The 17,458-nt window shown below is 49.1% G+C and overlaps 1 protein-coding gene across 1 annotated transcript; it reads right to left on the reverse strand.

The window, feature by feature from the left end:
• Positions 1–7,918: 7,918 nt before the first annotated feature.
• LOC110301116 lies at positions 7,919–9,364 on the reverse strand. Its single transcript, XM_021171366.1, has one exon. The coding sequence runs from the start codon at positions 9,162–9,164 to the stop codon at positions 8,751–8,753; it is 414 nt and encodes a 137-aa protein (XP_021027025.1). The 5' UTR covers positions 9,165–9,364; the 3' UTR covers positions 7,919–8,750.
• Positions 9,365–17,458: the final 8,094 nt, after the last annotated feature.

The following is a 17,458-nucleotide window of genomic DNA, read 5'->3' on the forward strand; positions in this document are numbered from 1 at the left end:
AACATTTTCCCGCTGGTGAGGTCCACTTTGGGGAGCAGTCCTGAGCAGGAAATGTACTGCCTTTAGTCAATTCTAGGTAAGAAGTGGCCCTGTTGCCAAGTTACCATATGTCAATCAGGGAGGTACATGGGTCCTCCTCCAAGAATGCCTGCCTCTCGGCTGGTACTTCTAGATCTCCCTTAAAGACACCACTCCCCACCTGCATGAGGCTGTCAGAGTGCTTTCCTTGACCTGGAGGTGGGAGGGAGAGAGCATCTCATGTTTGTCTGTGATACAGCAGCTCTTGCCCCACAGGGCTTCCTGTGTCTATAGATCAGGCAGAGGCATCCTAGGCCTGTTGGAGGTGGGTCCTGGGAACTTGGCATGTGGTTTGAGAAGTGTATTAGCCACTACCCTTCTTGCTGCTCTGAGAAGTTTCCTGAGAAATGTTACTTAAGAAAGGAAGGGTTTGGGCTGGTGAGATGGCTCAGAGGTTAAGAGCACTGACTGCTCTTCCAGAGGTCCTGAGTTCAATTCCCAGCAACCACATGGTGGCTCACAACAATCTGTAATGGGATTCAATGCCCTCTTCTGATGTGTCTGAAGACAGCTGCAGTGTACTCACATACATAAAATAAATAAATAAATCTTAAAAAAAAAAAAAAGAGCCAGGTTGTGGTAGCGCACACCTTTTAGGTTTTTTTTTTGTTTGTTTGTTTGTTTTTTGTTTGTTTGTTTTCCGAGACAGGGTTTCTCTGTACAGCCCTGGCTGTCCTGGAACTCACTCTGTAGACCAGGCTGGCCTCGAACTCAGAAATCCACCTGCCTCTGCCTCCCAAGTGCTGGGATTAAAGGCGTGCGCCACCACCACCCGGCTTCAGTAGCGCACACCTTTAATCCTAGCACTTGGGAGGCAGAGGCAGGTGAATCTCTGAGTTCAAGGCCAGCTTGGTCTACAGAGTGAATTCCAGGACAGCCAGGGCTACACAGAGAAATCCTGTCTTCCTGTCTTATAAAACAAACAAACAAACAAAAACAAACAAAAACAAAAAACAACCCCCCCAAAAAAAACCCAACAATAACAACACAACAACAACAAAAACCCAAAAAAGAAAGAAAGTAAGTTTATTGTTTATTTTTGAGAGTACAGTCCACCTAGGTGGAGGAGGTATAGAGTCTTTGTTACAAGGTGACTAGTCACATTGTGTCCACAGACAAGAAGCAGAAAGTTGAATGCTAGTGTTCCATTCTCCTTCTCTTTTGTATTTGGTCAAAGACTCTGGCCCACTGAAGGTGGCACTCAACTGCTGAGGTGACCCTTCATGCGGCTCAGCATCATCCAGTGCATTAGTTGTGAGGACCGTGTGTGCATTTTGGTATGTCCCCATTTGTGTGCACACATGTACATGCATATGTGTGTAGATACAGTGTGCACATATGTCTGTAAGGGTATCCTGATGCATGCTGTATGTGTCAATGTCTGAGAACGTGCGGGTATATGTGTGCTCATTTATCTGTGTGTATGTACATATCTGTCTGTTTCTGTGTGTGACTGCTTGTCTGCGGATCTGTGGGTGTGTCTGAGGGTGGACGTGCTGGGGGTCTCTGCTGAATCAGCACTGGTGCTGGGCAGGCAGCATTGCCAGCTAGGCTGTGGCCTCCCCACAGTTGCATAAACACTGGTCCCAGCTCCTGCTTCGAGCAGGGTGGTCCAGCCTGTGTCCCCGCTGCTGGTAGAGAGGGAGATAAAAGGATGAGGGCTCTGTCCACCCATCAGTCCAGCTCCCTGCAGGCCTCCAGTGTCAGGTGATGTGCACCATAAGTCTGGGGTCTGGCCCAGGCTTGTCCTGGCTCATGTCCCTCGTCTAGTCTGAGTTTAGGTGGCAGGAATAGGTGTCTCTCCAGTCCTGATTCACGCTGAACCAGAGGGCTAGCTAGCCAAGGGCAGGGTTCAGCATTAGGACTCCAGACAGTGCCACATGGTCCCCAGGAAGCTGTGGAACTGAGCTCAGGAGGTCCGACGACAGTGAAAAGCCATCGGAACTCACATGTTTAGGGGCTGGAACTTGAATCCAAAGGACAGAGAGTTAGAGACGCTGCCTTGTGATGTCTTTCTGCTCTGATGTCCTTCAGGGCCACCCATGGCTCTTGGCAACCTTCCACATCCTGTCTTCTCTCTTTCAGACACCCTCCCCAGAGACTTTAGGGTCACCAGGGGGACGTGGCTTAGGTCACATAGTCACATGAAGCGGAGGTACAGGAGAAGGACGGAATCCAGGCGGAGGCAGAGTGAAGCTGGGGGTCTTGAAGAAGCCAGGCACGTTGTGAACGTTTTACCAGGCCACGGACGGAAAACGCTCAGGCTGCCGGCGTGAAAGTGGGACTGTGGGGTTCAAAGCAGTCAGCCACAGGGGGACCAGCAGAAAGCTGATGGAGGAGAAAAGTCAGGGTGTGGAGTGAAAAGGGTCCGAAAAAAAAAAAAAAAAAAAAAAAAAAAAAAAAGGGATGTACTAAATTGAGGGGGAGGGGAGGAGCCAAAGGGACAGCCCCTCCTGTTGCATAACGGGTGCTTGGGAAGGCAGGCTGCTATGCTGGGCTGTTGGTCCAAGGCCTTGGGTGGTGGTGGTAGGGGTTTGCAGAGTGGGATCCTAAGTATGCCTGCTTCGGGGGGCAGACAGCCCCACCTTGGGAGAGCTGACCTGCTCACGCACCTTAGAGAACTCACCAGGTCTTGAACTCATGACCTTGCACAGAAGTAGCTCCTGGGGTTCCCTCCAAGTCCTTTCAAACAGCTCCCGCCCCACCCTCACTCAAGTTTGGGGGTTATTTGTTCCCCACCCTCCCAAAGCCACACAAATTTGGGTTTGCCCAAATGCTGACGGAGCACGGCTGGAATGTGGAGCGTGTGAGTGCCTACAGGCCAGACCGCCCCAGTAGGCCCCTCTGCTCTCAGCAGCCAGGGCCGGGGGCCTCGTGCACTGAGAAGGGCCTAGAGTGTCGGCTCCGAGGGCCTTTTTCAGCCCCCTCCTCTCCGGCAGACTGGGGATGCCAGGGATTCTACAGGTTTTCCCCATGCTCTGGTGTGTAGGCTCAGGTGCCTCTTTGGACCCTATATATCATATCCACTGCGGTCTCAGTATGTCTGAGCCTTTCAGAGGCCAGTGAGCAGCCTCTGGGGCTCCAGAGATGGGGAAAATGGGGTGGGGTGGGGGTGGGTGAGGACTCAGGTTTTGGTCTCTCTCTCACTCTCTGTGTGTGTGTGTGTGTGTGTAGCCCTGGCTGTTCTGGACCTCGCTCTGTAGACCACGCTGACCTCAGAGGCCATCTTGCCTGCATCTGACTCCCAAGTGTGGGGAGTGCACGTGCTCACCATCAGACCAAGCTTCTCTTCCCTTTATTTTGGTACAGGTGCGCATGCGTGCCCCCTTTCCGCACTCCTCCAGCACCCTAGCTCTGGGAGCCTCTGCTATCCCTTTCCTCATTCCTCTGCCACCTTACCCGCGAACCCTGGTCTTCTTCCTCCACCCATAAAAGGCAGAGAAGGCATGTAGAGTTGCTTTAGAGTGCTATGCCCAGCTCTCAAGGCCCTGGGGGTGGTAGTGATCATCCTGTCCTGAGGGGTGTGCAAGGAGAGAGGCATCAAGAAGGCTGCAGAAGGTGTTCCTGCCTTGGTGGGGGGGTTTGAAAGCACTCAGATTTCCTCAAAATTGTGGCCCCAACTTATCACAATTCGTAAGAAAGTTCCGAGGAAAAAAAATCTTTGGTTGTGTTTCCCACAAAGTTCAATTTATGCATCTTTAAGGCTCAACTTTATATAATCACATCCTGTTACCCTGTTTTTTTCTTTTCTCTTCCTCCTTCCTTCTCTCTCTCTCTCTCCTCCTCTCTCCCCCTTCCTCGCCCCACGTCTCTCTCTCTCTGCAGGGTCTCAGGCCATAGCCCAGGCTGGCCTGGAACTCATTCTGTAGCTAAGGATAGCCTTGAACTCCTGATCTTCCTGCCTCTACCTCCCAAGCACTGGGATTACAGGCATGCACCACCAAGCCTGGTTCTCTTCCCCCTCCCACAACCTCTTGAGAATATCCTTTTGTTTACAAAACAATGGAGACAGTTGCTGGCCACTGCTGTGTTCTGTGTCTTCACTTGACAAAAATATGATTTTACAAGTCAGTTTTTAAGTTTTGAGGAAATTTGGACACAGGCCCTTGAACAGGGTGGATCTGTTTTAGGCTCTAGATGCTCTTGAGTCAACCCGTCAACCACCAATCAAGCAGTCCGTTCTCTGTGCATACTTCTGTCATGTAGGGCATAGGGCTCTGGCAATGTCTTCATCAGGGAGCCTGGCCATTGGGAAGGAGTGTGGATGGGGGCTTGACAGGGTGGGGGTGGGGATCATAAATGAATCCTGGAAGGTATAGGGCGGAGCAGGGGCTACTGGAGAGGGTGCCTCACCCCAGCCCCCTTTTTGGATGGATCTGGGTCCCGACATTTTGAGTGTCCCTGAACTATCAGATACCCATGTCCGTTTTCACCTCTGGGCCTGCAGCCGAGATGAAGAAGCTGATGGCAGTCACTTCTCAGCCCTAATGAACTGGTGGCAGCTGTGGCAGGAAGGCACAGAAGGTGGTGCTGATATCTGGGGCAGGTAGCCCCTCCCCTCCACCTGGCCTAAGGGAGCCCTGAGCTAGGAGTTCCCACGAGTGTGAAATGGCCAGTTGTCACCACCCCAAGCTAACATTTCTAATCCTGTGGGGAAAACCTGTTTAAGGGCCCACTGGCTGCTGCTCTGAATGAGAACCTCAGGCTCTGTGGAGTTCACACTCCCCAAGACTCCTCTGAAAGCGCTCTCCAGACTAGTTCTAGAGAGTGGAAGTGTAGGCAGGTCCTGGGCGTCTCCATTTGCTGTGGGCTCTCAGGACTCTCCAGATCTATGTCATAGACCACCACGCAGGCCCACTCTGAATACCTCAGGATGTTTTCAGCGAGGCTAGACCTAGGTAGGCATACCTGGCTGCAGGGTCTGAGGGGCAGGATGGCCCCCAAGGGTCACATCTTTGACAGTAACCAACAGACTCCGGAGCCCTCCACCTTGAGCTTCTACCTGGATTCCTCCCGAGGTAGAGCCCTCCCCCAGCCTGCTCTGCAGCTGCCTGCACCTCTGGTTCTCTGTAGAGAGTCCAAAGCTAAAACCACCTCACCTGTGGGCACAATGAGAGCCCCTTTCATTGTGTTTCCAGCTTTAGCCAGGTGGCAGGCTAGAGAGTTAATAAGGAAAACACCTTGGCTGAGTTCCCAGGCCATCTTGGTGTCTTGGCCTGTGCTTCCCAGATCTATCCAGTGGCCCCTCAAGGAGGGAAGAGAGATCCCTCCACTTCGCATCTGACTGATCAACTCCTGTCAGCTCCAGACGTCAACCTCAAAGCTGGCCAGGAAGAGGTCTGACATCTGAGCCAATCTCTTTTCCCAAGGTGTTCTTGCTTGAATGCTCATAGTAACAGGGACCCCATCTGTCCACTGCTGCCCCTAGACACTCCCATTCTCTGAAACCGGGGCTCTACAAGCATCTCTCCCTTCACCCTCCATGGTCCTTGAGGCTGAATCTATGTCTGCTATTTGTTAGGTTGGAAACTTCCTTTAGGATAGATATGGCCCTGGGCAGTACAACTGACTCTGTTGGAGCATGGTTTAGTAGGGCCCAGGGCAGGGCAGGAACCCTGATGTCCTAGCACGTACACCAGGAGGGGGAGACAAAGGCTTATGGAGGTGTTACTGATGTTCTCTGTAGACCAGAGAAGGGTTAACAAGGGGACAGGTTATAAGATAGACTGGTGACTGGACCTGCAGCAGTGGGTAAGCTCACATGCACCCTTTGGCAGAAGGTCCCACCACTGGGCCCCAGTTGACCAGGTGGACTAGACTGTAAGCACTGGGAACTTTTGAGGGACCCCTTTTAGATGCTGAGCTTTGGGTTGGAGGTAGTTAGCGGAGGCGACAGCTGCTTTGAAATGTGCAGAATAATAAAGCAAGGAATGTCTGAGCTCAGGGGAAAAAAATAACCCGCCCCGCTGGGCCTCCCAGCAGGCTGGGTGTAATGAATTAAGCACAGGGAGGCACGTTTCATGTAGGGGTGTGAGCTGGAGGAGGCAAGAAGGCGCCTAATGAGAAACAGGGTGGAGATGCAGAAAGCTGGGGTTCTGGGCCATCTGAGCAGACCCCCTGGGACCGCCTTGGCTTGCCAAGGCTTCCTCTTCATTTCCCTTGGTCTGCACTTATGGAGTTGGGTGTTGTTTTGACCCCATGCTAACATCTGACCCTGACCTGTGACTTTATGCTGCTACAGACCCCAAAAGGCCAGAGAAGGCCTAACTCTTCCATGTTCATCCAGCAACCTACATTGAGCTCCAACTGGATGCCTCATCTGTATGGGAGCCAACGCTGACCCCTACTGGACTGATCTTACAGCTCCGCCTCTCCTGAGCTGACCCAGAGGCCCCCCCCCCCCCCACCATTCCAGCCTCCAGTCTCCACAGAGTCCCTTCTTCTGGACAGTTCTTCACATATCCCTCCTCCCCACGTTGTGATCCCTAGCCTCAGTTTGCATGTCTTCTGCCTCAGGGTCTCCCCCCCGCCCCCCACGTCCTGGGTTTGCACATCAGCTTTTCTCAGATTCATCTCTGCCTTCCCATTCTACTAGGCTTGGCTGCATGTGACATGACTTTTTCATAGCTTTACAAGGCACTCCTAACTCTCTAGGAAACTTCAGGTTCCTGCAACAGGGTGTTCACTCTCAGGTCTCCAGTCTTGCTTCTGATTTCATTTTTTTTTCTGACCCCCTTCCCAGGTCTGCATTTTAAAAGGCCTGTCACTGGGCCCCCCAAATCCCAGTTGCTAGGGGCAGCGCTAAGCTGTAAAAAGGGTAAATTCTTGTAAGAAGAGTAGAGAGGACAATGCTGTTCTGGGGTTCTCTGGGGATTCTCTCTTCACAGCCCCCCTGTCCCCCGCCCCCAGATCCAACTGGGGCTCCAATTTTTAATTTATCTTTTATTTTATTTTTATTATTGTTATCATTTTAAAAGACAGAGTCTCACTGTGCATCCTTGGCTGGCCTGGAACTCACCAAGTAGACCAAGCTGGCCTCTGCCTCCCTGAGTGTTGGGATTAAAGGCATGTCCCATCACACCTGGTTCATTTACTTCTCTCAAGACAACATTTCAGTTAGCAGAGGCTGGCCTCCAACTTGCTATATGGCTGACTTGCTTTGAACTCTTTTTTAAAAAATTATTTATTTTTTATTTATTTTATGTATATGAGTGTTCTATCTGTATGTACACCTGTGTGTCCGAAGAGGGCATCAGAACCCCATTACAGATGGCTGTGAGCCACCATGTGGTTGCTGGGAATTGAACTCAGGACCTCTGGAAGAGCAGCCAGTGCTCCTAACCGCTAAGCCATCTCTCCAGCCCAGCTTTGAACTCTTGATCCTCCTACTTCTCTGCATCCTGAGTGCTGGGATCACACACTTGGGCCACCATGGCCAGCTTCCCACATTATTATTATTATTATTATTATTATTATTATTATTATTATTATTTTCCAAGACAGGGTTTCTCTGTGTAGCCCTGGCTGTCCTGGAACTCACTCTGTAGACCAGGCTGGCCTTGAACTCAGAAATCCGCCTGCTTCTGCCTCCCAAGTGCTGGGATTAAAGGCGTGCGCCACCACCGCCTGGCTCCACATTATTTTTAAAATGTCTGGGCAGAGACTTGGAACTGCTAGGATATTCTCTCCATCATCTCCTCTCTCCTACATCCACTTTAATTAAAACCATTTTTTAAAACACATGTTAATTAAAAAGCAAACTTGTTTTGCTAAGTAATTTGGAAGTTCTGGTTATGCAAACCATAGCCATTCCTGATTTTTTTGTTTTTTTTAAAAAAATCCCTCATCCAGCTTGTACCAGCGTCTTATGGACTTGAGGACCCCTATGTGTACTGTGCTGGTCACTCCTTTATAGTCTGTGTAGCCCATGGTGGGTCAGAGCAGGGTGGCCCGTGAGTGTCACATGTGGGGACCTGATGGACCAGAGTTGCTAGTGCACATGGAGAGGCTGGGGCCAGTGAGGACAGTGATGGTCAGTTGCAGGGTGAGGAGAGCCCTGGATGCTCACAGGCACCAGCCCAACCCCTCTACAAGCTCCTCGTGCTCATCCCTCTGTCATGACTTCTGGTCATGAGATTCCTGGAGCCTGACAACCTTCATGTGCAATCTCCAGGACCCTCTGCAAGCAGCCCAGACCCCCTTAAGGTACAAGGCTCAGCAACTTTCAATTCAGTGGTCCCTGGTCCCCCAGCAGGGTTAGGGACGTCTCACTGAAAGGCTTTTCCTAGCTTGATTTACCATTTTGTACTCTGCCTGTTGGCGTCTCCAACTCAGACCCCTAGAACGGGAGTGTTTCCCTTTTGTGTGAGAGAATCCAATTGCAGGTGCGTCATTTCCATGGTCCTCGCGTCATATTCTGAAACGCATTGTTTTGGGGGGTTACAGGAAGGTCAGAAGAAGCGGTGACTAAGAAGATTACGTATGAGTCCTGACTGAATATGGAGGTAGGTACTAGGTAGGCATTGTGGGACACCTGGGCTGACCTGGACCTTTTGCCATTCATTCAGGGGCACGGGCTTAAGGCTGGTAATTGAATTAATCTATCTTTTCTATGCTCCTGGCTGCTTTTTCCAATAAAACCAGGAGAAAGTGCTTCTGGAGAGAGGTGCAGCTTATCTCACGCGCCGTTGCTTCCTCGGTGAGACACATCCCAGTTTCACATCCCAATGACTCACGGTGGACAGCAGCGACACTTGCTGGTGGCTGGCTCTCAAGGCTCTCAGTGTAACGGGGCGAGCGCTAGGGATACAACACTGCAGTTTCTCCCGCTCAACACCCACAGCCCGGGGCAGCCGCTGCAACGCTGAGCTCCCTGGGCTCTCGGCGCTTCTGTGTGGAGTCCGCTTCGCAGCGGCTGGGAAACCGCAGGCGGGGCGGGCCGGGATGAGCTCACGCCGCCGCCCGCCAAGCAGCGCAGCCCTAACCAGTTCCAGATGCGGCGAGCGCGGGCCTCTGGCGCCCCCTGCAGGGCATCGTGCTCCTGGCCGGCTGTGGCCATGCAATCCGCACCGAGAACCCGGTGGCATCTCCGCTTTTCATCTAGGCCGGTCGCCTGGCTGCCTCAGTTCCATCCGCTCCCGGTCACAACCCTTAGCTGCCCGGCTGAGTCTCCGGGTGACCGACCCCTCGTGTTCACAGGCCGTCCGATCGGATCCTGCAGCTCTCCCCGCGCCTGGCGGTCCCGGCCCTGCCCTGGCCGCTCTTGCTCCTCTTGGCACAAACACCCGGGTTTCTACTGGGAAAGCAGCGGGGGCCTGACCACCGCCTGTTTTTAATAAGCAGCTGGTATTTCCCCGAAATCGCCGGCCCTGGCTGACCTCATGGGGATGACGGCTGGCTGCATGCCAGGGGTTGGGAGCCGGCTCCCGGGTGAGCTCCTGACGCCTGGCTTTTCAGAGACCTTGGCCAGGAGGCGGAGCTCTGGCTACTCATCTGGGCCCTGCTGCCCGCTCATCCAAAAATCTTGTTTGTGTCTGTGTGTAACCTGAGTCAGGAGCTCCTGCTCCTCAGTCTGGGCTCCGCGTTCAAATCCCGCTTTATGTGTGATCCTGGCAAATTGCTTTATCCTCTCGCCAACCACTCCCTCTGCAGCAGGATGGGACTTGTGGGGATTAGAGGGACCAATGTGGAGAGAGTGGACCTCCAGAATATTCAAGCAGGCAGCAAGAGGGGACCAGAGACAGGCCTAGGAGCATGGGCAGGATGAGGGAGAGAGGAGGGACTTGGGTCGGGATTGTCATCTGCCTGTTAACAGGTAATGGCAACAGGGTGACCCAAATGACCAAGTGCTTAAGCAGTGAAAGATCAGCATAAGATACTGTGGGACCCTAAAGGCTAGGGAGAAGGGAGGGCAGGCTTTCTGGAGGAGGGGCAGATAGGCAAGAGGGAGAGCAGGGAGAGGAGGGCTGTGAAGAATTAAGAATTGTTAGTTTAGATGAAGGGGTGGGGGTCCCCGTCAGGACCAAGGTATACTAGATAGAGATCCAGGGGAAACGCTGTGAGGAATAAGGGAGCGGACCCAGAAGTGTGGACAAAGTGAGTGAGAGCCAGAACGGGACACCCCGCCAGTGAGGTGAGGTACAAATGGAACGCTGGGCCAGAGAAGGAGCAAAGAGACAGGGTGTGCAGGGCAGCAGCAATGAGCAAAGCAGAGAAGACAACACGCGCTACATAGTTTATGGGTGGGTGGGTGGGTGGAGGACTTATGGCCAAAGGGCAAGCTAGTCTACACAGGAGTTTAAGAATTTATAGTCCTTCTGGAGAGGTGGTTGTTGCTCTTCCGGAGGACACGAATTGGGTTCACAGCACCCAAATTGGGTGGCTCACCACCTCCTGTAATGCCAACTCCAGAGTCCTGGCCTCTGAGGGCACTACATGCATGCACACATACATATACACAAATTATATATGATATAGACACATATATTAGATTGTATGAAGGACTACAGGGAGAATTAGAGGGGCTAGGGGAATCGGGAGGGAAAGAGTGGGCTTGGACATCGTTTCAGTCCTTTTGACATTTTGGGGGGTATGGAATCTTGCTATGGAGACCAGTCTGGGCCCTGAACTCACCATAACCGTTCTGCCTCCAGTCCCTGATCAATGAGATGTGAACCTATGCCATCAAGCCTGGCTATGTAAAGACAGGGTCTCCTTCTGTAATCCAGACTAGCCTTAAGGTCCACCTGCCTCAGCCTCTCTAGTATTGGGATGAGCCCCTGAGCCCCTCAAGGAACACAGATTTTGAGGGTGCCAGAGGAAGGACTCATGTTAGAGGCTACATTAGAATGGACCTGACCTGACTGCCACTTAGCTGAAATGATTTTACAGAACATTTGTAATTAATCGAATGGTAGAGAACACTTCGATGTTATCCCCTTTGAAAAATTCCATTCTTTTTCTTAGCAGTCCTGGAGGCCAAACACAGCACAACACAACACAACACAACACAACACCACAGCTCAGATATTTTAAATATAATCAGAAAAAATATTTTGGGGAGGTTAGGGTTTCTTTTTTTTCCCCTCCATTGTGTGTAACAACCAAACATTTTAGCCTTAATTTTGTTCCTTTGCCCACAAAGCCGAACATACTATCTGACCGTTTACAGAAGAAATTTGCAGATTATGGCTCAGGCCCAGAAGAGGAAACAAACTGCATGCATGACTGGGGTCAAAAGGTCAGTGCACAGGCCCAGAGGCAGGAGCTGGTGCTGAAGAGTTGTAAGAGAGTCAGGGGAACCCAGTCACAGGACACAGCCTTGGCTCTTAAAAGAGTTTGTGGTTCTATTAATGGAATATCTTTTCTAATTGGTTATTGCTACTGTTTGTATTTTGCCTGTATGCTGGTTTCTTCCCCCAGCCTTCTTGATTTAATTTTCTTAGAGTTTCATTAAATTTTTTTTTTTTTGGTTGGTTCACTTGCATTTGTTTTAGAAGAGTGTGTCTTCCTTAAACTGTTTGCGTTGCGTCCTGCCTATATATAACTTCTTTTAAACATGATTTATTTTGCTTTAAATTATGTGTATGCTTGTGTGTGGGGTTTATGCACGTGATACAGGTACCCACAGAGGCCTGAAGAGGGTGTTGGCTCCCCTGGAGCAGGAGCTGCAGATGTGAGCTGCCTGCTGTGGGTGCTGGACGCTGAACTCTGGTCCTCGGTGAGCAGCAAGTGCTTTTAAACCATGGAGCCTTCTCTCAGCTCCAATTCCTTCTTTCCCTCTCTCCACTCCCTGCTCATGCCCCTCCCCCCTACTCCCATCTCTGACCTTCCCCTCCCCACTCCTGTCCTGATCTCTTGTGCCCAATCTGCCTTTCCTCTTCTAGTCCCTTTCAGATCTTCCTCGCTGGGAGAGTTTTTGGTTGCAGAAGAGACTGCATAGAACGGCCTCCATCACAGAGCTATGCCAGCTTCTCTGGACTAAGGAAGGATTCGGTACTTTTCTTTTTTCTTTTTCTTTCTTTTCTAAGATTAATTTATTTTATGTATACGAGTACAGTGTAGCTGTACAGATGGTTGTGAGCCATCATGTGGTTGTTGGGAATTGAACTCAGGACCTCTGCTCGCTCTGGCCCAAAGATTTATTTATTATTATATGTAAGTACACTGTAGCTGTTTTCAGACACACCAGAAGAGGGCATCAGATCTCATTATGGATGGTTGTGAGCCACCATGTGGTTGCTGGGATTTGAACTCAAGACCTTTGAAAGTGCAGTCAGTGCTCTTAATCACTGAGCCATCTCTCCAGCCCAGTTATTTTTCTATTGTGATGAAACACAGTGACCAAGGCAATAGATAAAATAGTTTAATTGGGTTTGCAGTTCCAGAAGGTCAAAGTTTGTGAGCACAGTGGCAGGTGGCTGGAGCAGTAGCTGAGTGTTTTTATCTTACAAGCAGGAGCCAGCGAGCACATTGGGGGATGGCACCCCTCCTCCAACAAGGACACACCCCCTAATCCTTCCTAAACAGCTCCACCAATGGGAGACCAAGTAGTAAAACACATGAGCCTGTTGGGCTCATTCGCTTTCAAACACCACATTAAACCAGGCTGGCTGGCAATTATGAGATGCTCCTGCCTCAGAGTCCCCGAGAAGCTGGGATCACAGATGTGTGCTGCCACGCACAATTTCAGGGTTTTTTGGGTGTCTCTGGAACTGGAATGACTGATCATAAAGTCATATTGTGTCTAACGTCTTGACTTCCTGCCCTCTGTCCCGACTTCCTGCCATCCTGCCATCCCGCCATCCCAACTTTCTACTGTCCTGACTTCCTGCTATCTGACTCCCACAGTTGCTGAGATACACACTCCCCTTTCTTCACATCCTCTCTGACACTTTCCTTTTCTTTTCTCTTTTCTTTTTCTTTTTCTTTTCTTCTTCTTTTCCCTCCCCTACCCTCTCTTCCCTTCCCTTCTTCCCTTCCCTTTTCTTTCTTTCTTTCTTTCTTTCTTTCTTTCTTTCTTTCTTTCTTTCTTTCTTTCTTTCTTTCTTTCTTTCTTTCTTTCTTAAAGTGACATACAACCCAGGCGTTGTGGCACATGCTTTTAATCCCAGCACTTGGGAGGCAGAAGCAGGCAGATCTCTATGTGTTTGAGACCAGCCTGGTCTACAAAGTGAACTACAGGACAACCAGGGCTACACACAGAGAAACCTTCTCTTGAAAAAACAAAACAACAAAATAACAAAATAACAAAAAAAACCAAAACAACAAGAAAACCTGGCATGCAAATGTCCAATGGCTGCCCCCCCCCCCCAAGAGATACTGGCTTTAAACAGTTTCCTTTAAAGCCAATCACAAGCTACATAAATATATAATATCTAATATATGTTAAATAATATATATTAAAGTTCCCTCTAACACGTGGCACGTGGATAGCTATAATCTTAGCACTTAGAAGGCTGAGGCAGGAGAATCTCAGGTTCCAGGCCACAGAGTGAGACCCTGTCAACAAAAACAAAGACAGACACAAGGACAGACAATCCTTCAGCCACATCATTTTTGATATTGTTATTGTCTTCCCGTTTATTTTTGAGACATCGTCTTTTGCTGTGCAGACCTGGCTGAGGTAGTACTCACAGCATAGCTCAGGTTGACTGTGAACTCCCAGTCTTATGCGAGCCTACCTCAGCCTCCCAGGTCATGGGATTGCAAGTATGTGCTACCAACACCTTCTTCAATGGTTCATTTGAAACAACCCAAGAGAAAGAAAGAAAAAATGAAATGGAGAAACCAAGTTCCCTCTGAGGTTGGAAAAAGCAGAAGAGTATAAAATATTGTTATTGATATTTTAACAGGATTTTTTCAACATAAGGCAATAGTGACAAAAAACAGCAACCTTGCCATCTTCCTCCGTCAGCCTCCTGAGGGCTGGGATTACAGGCGTGCACCACACAGCCACCTCCAACCTTTCATTTGGGACAACCGAAAAGGAAACAAAACAAAACAAAACACACACAAAAACCCCACAAGTTCCCTCTGAGGTTGGAAAAAGTGAGAGATTATAACAAGAATACTAAGCTATTGGTATTTTAACTGCATTTCCAACTCAAGGTAATATTAGCTAAACCCCTGAAGTCAAAAATCTTCATATTATTCCTGTTTACAGATTTCTGTTCATTTTAATTTCACGGACTTTCCAATTTTATGATTTTTCTCTTTTAAGACAAGGATCTCACGTAGTCCAGGCTGGCCTACAACTTCTTATGTAACGAAGGATGGTCTTGAATTCCGGACCTTTCTATCTCCATCTCCCAACAATGTTTATAGAACTTAAATTAGTATTGTAATTTTTAAAGATAATTATAGACGACTGACTGTAACCTTTTTCTTTTTCCCAGTAGAATCCTCTGTACCACAAGGTGGTGGAAGGAGGAAATGTGCAAACTAAAAGCAAACGAACAGGCCAGAGGCCCAAGAAAGCTAGCCTGCTCTGCAGCAGAGGCCCTGGAAGCTGGCATGGTTTCTGGACTGCACACTGCTGCTGATAATGTCTTCCAATGGATGTCTAGCCTCCATCACCATTCAGTCACCAGGACCACCTCTGAGAGCTCCGCCTTGCTCATAACTGAAACAGTTCCTGTTGGTTCTCTGCCCTGGACCTGCGGCATTCTGGACTGGTTCAGTTCTTAGCCGTCGCCAAGTGTAACATGTGAACAATACATCATGTCTTCTGCCATCACAGCTGGAGAAACAAAAACAGTGTTTTTTTTTTTTTTTTTTTTTTTTTAATGAAACCGTAATATGTATAAATGTTTCAAACAATGGATGCCTGGTTCAAACAGACAGACAGACAGCCTTCAGTGATGAGGAAGAAAATAATTCAGGGAGACATTTGAACAGCCTAGTTTAGAAATAACTCTCAGTGGACAAAACCTGGACCGGGGTGGAATACTAAGGTGCTGGTTCTGAACAGGTCTGGGGACTCTGTGCCTCCCACGTTGGGCATTTTGCTAGCAATTTCCAGTGAACCTGGTGTAGTCTTCCCACTGTCAATTAATTATTTTTTTTCTTTTCTTTTCTCCTCCCTCCCCTCAAAACAGTTTCTCCGTGTAGCCTTTGCTGTCCTGGAACTTACTCTATAAAGCAGGCTCAAATCCACAGAGATCCATCTGCCTCTGCCTCCTGAGTGGCGGTCTTAATGGGTGAGCCTCCATGCCTGGCTTATTGTTTTTTCTTTTTTATACTTTTTTACTTTGTGTGTAAGTGGTCGGGGGTGGTGTGAGTGTGAAAGTCAGAGGACAACTTGTGGGAATCTGTTCTTGCTTTCCACCATGTGTGTCCCAAGGACTGAGTTCAGGTCATCAGCCTTGGCAGCAAGTTCCTATATCCACTGAACTACCGCCTCAATGCTCATGTGCAAATACAAATCATAGCTGGGCGGTGGGGGCACACGCCTTCAATCTCAGCTCTAGGGAGTCAGAGGCAGGCAGATCTCTGTGAATTTGAGACTAGCCTGATCTACATGGCAAGTTCCAAGGCAGCTAAACCTTGTCTCGAGAACAAAACAACCCCCAACTTTCTACATTGTGTGGAACTTTTTAAATGAAATTTGATAGACATTTATTTTATGTTACATGTATATGTGTGTATGTGCATCACATGCATGCAGTTCCCTTGGAGGCCAGAAGAGGGCATCTGAGCTGATTGGAGCTGGGGTTAGGACAGTTGTAAGCCACCCTGTGAATGCTGGTAACTGAACCCAGCCCCTCTGCTAGAACAGGACATGTTTTAGGTGCTGAGTCATCTCTCCAGCTACCCTAAGGAATTCTCAAAAATATTTTAAAAACACATTTCCTCTTATATTTATTACAACCTGTATTTTAGAGTCCCCAGTTATCTTTGGCTAAGTTACTCTTGACATTCCTGTGTGTCTATAAATGACATCCCAAATAAGCTTCTTTTTTCTTTTTTCTTTTTTTTTTTGGTTTTTCGAGACAGGGTTTCTCTGTGTAGCCCTGGCTGTCCTGGAACTCACTTTGTAGACCAGGCTGGCCTCGAACTCAGAAATCCGCCTGCCTCTGCCTCCCGAGTGCTGGGATTAAAGGCGTACGCCACCACGCCCGGCAGCTTCATTTTTCTTACAACGACGTGTTCTGTGATGATAAAAATCTTTTTAAGTTGGAAATGTTATGTTAAGAACATAGTCCAGGGGCTGAAGAGATGGCTCAGCAGTTAAGAGCACTTGTTGCTCTTTCAGAGGACCCAGGTTCAGTTCCAAGCACTCGAGTGATGGCTCAGAACTAACTATTCATCCCTTCAGTCCCAAGGGATCTGATGCCCTCTTCTGGTCTCCATTGGCTACACACACACACACACACACACACACACACACCATGTACACATAAAATTAAACTTAAAAAATTTTTTTTTTTTAAAAGGAAGAACACAGTGCATTCTTTGGCCTTAGTAAAGATGTTTTGGGGCTGGGAGAGTTAGTCAAGTGCTAACCTGGCAAGCGTGAGGCCATGAGTTTGACTACAAGAACCTGTGTCAAAAAGAGCTATTCATGGTGACATGTGGTGGTAATGCCAGCACTAGAGAGGCAGAGATAAGAAGTGAGTGTCCGGGCACTTGGGGTCAGGCAGTGTAGCCTAGGTGGTCAGCTCCAGGAAAGAAGGACAAGGAATGACACCCAAGATTGTCCCTTGCCCTCCTGATATACACCTGATATACACGTGTACACATGTGTTCATACATACTACATCTGAACACGCTCATATGCTTGGATCTTTCTTCCTTTTCTTTTTTTTTTAATTGGGTATTTTCTTTATTTACATTTCAAATGGTTTTTCCTTTCCTGGTCTCCCCTTCAAAAAACCCCTATCTCATCCCCCCTCCCCCTGCCTCTATGAGGGTGCTCTCCCACCCACCCACCCACTCCCGTTTTCCCACCCAGGCCTTCCCTTACATTGGGTCATCAAACACCATCAGGCCCAAGGGCCTCTCCTCCCACAGATGTTTAACAAGGCCATCCTCTGCCACATATGCGACCAACGCCATGGATCCCTCCATATGTATTCTTTGGGTGGTGGCCCAGTTCCTGGGAGCTCCGGGAGGTCTGGCCTGTTGATACTGTGGCTCCCTCCATGGGGTTGCAAACCCTCTCAGCTCCTTCAGTCCTTCTCCAACTCCTCCATCAGGACACCCCGCCTCCCCCACACTCAGTCTTGGCAGTGGATGCTTGGGTCTTTTATTCTTTTACTATGGAAACTTTTCCCCCATCTATCTATCTATCTATCTATCTATCTATCTATCTATCTATCTATCTATCTATCTATCTATCTATTTTTGTAGGAACGATCTTTAATTGGGGGAGGGTTTA

The sequence above is a fragment of the Mus caroli genome, chromosome 9, assembly GCF_900094665.2.
Source record: "Mus caroli chromosome 9, CAROLI_EIJ_v1.1, whole genome shotgun sequence".
NCBI classification, from domain to species: Eukaryota; Metazoa; Chordata; class Mammalia; order Rodentia; family Muridae; genus Mus; species Mus caroli.

Bases quoted from the DNA above. Each gene is read 5' to 3' on its own strand.
- LOC110301116 (XM_021171366.1), bottom strand. From the start codon at position 9,164: ATGCCACCGGGTTCTCGGTGCGGATTGCATGGCCACAGCCGGCCAGGA.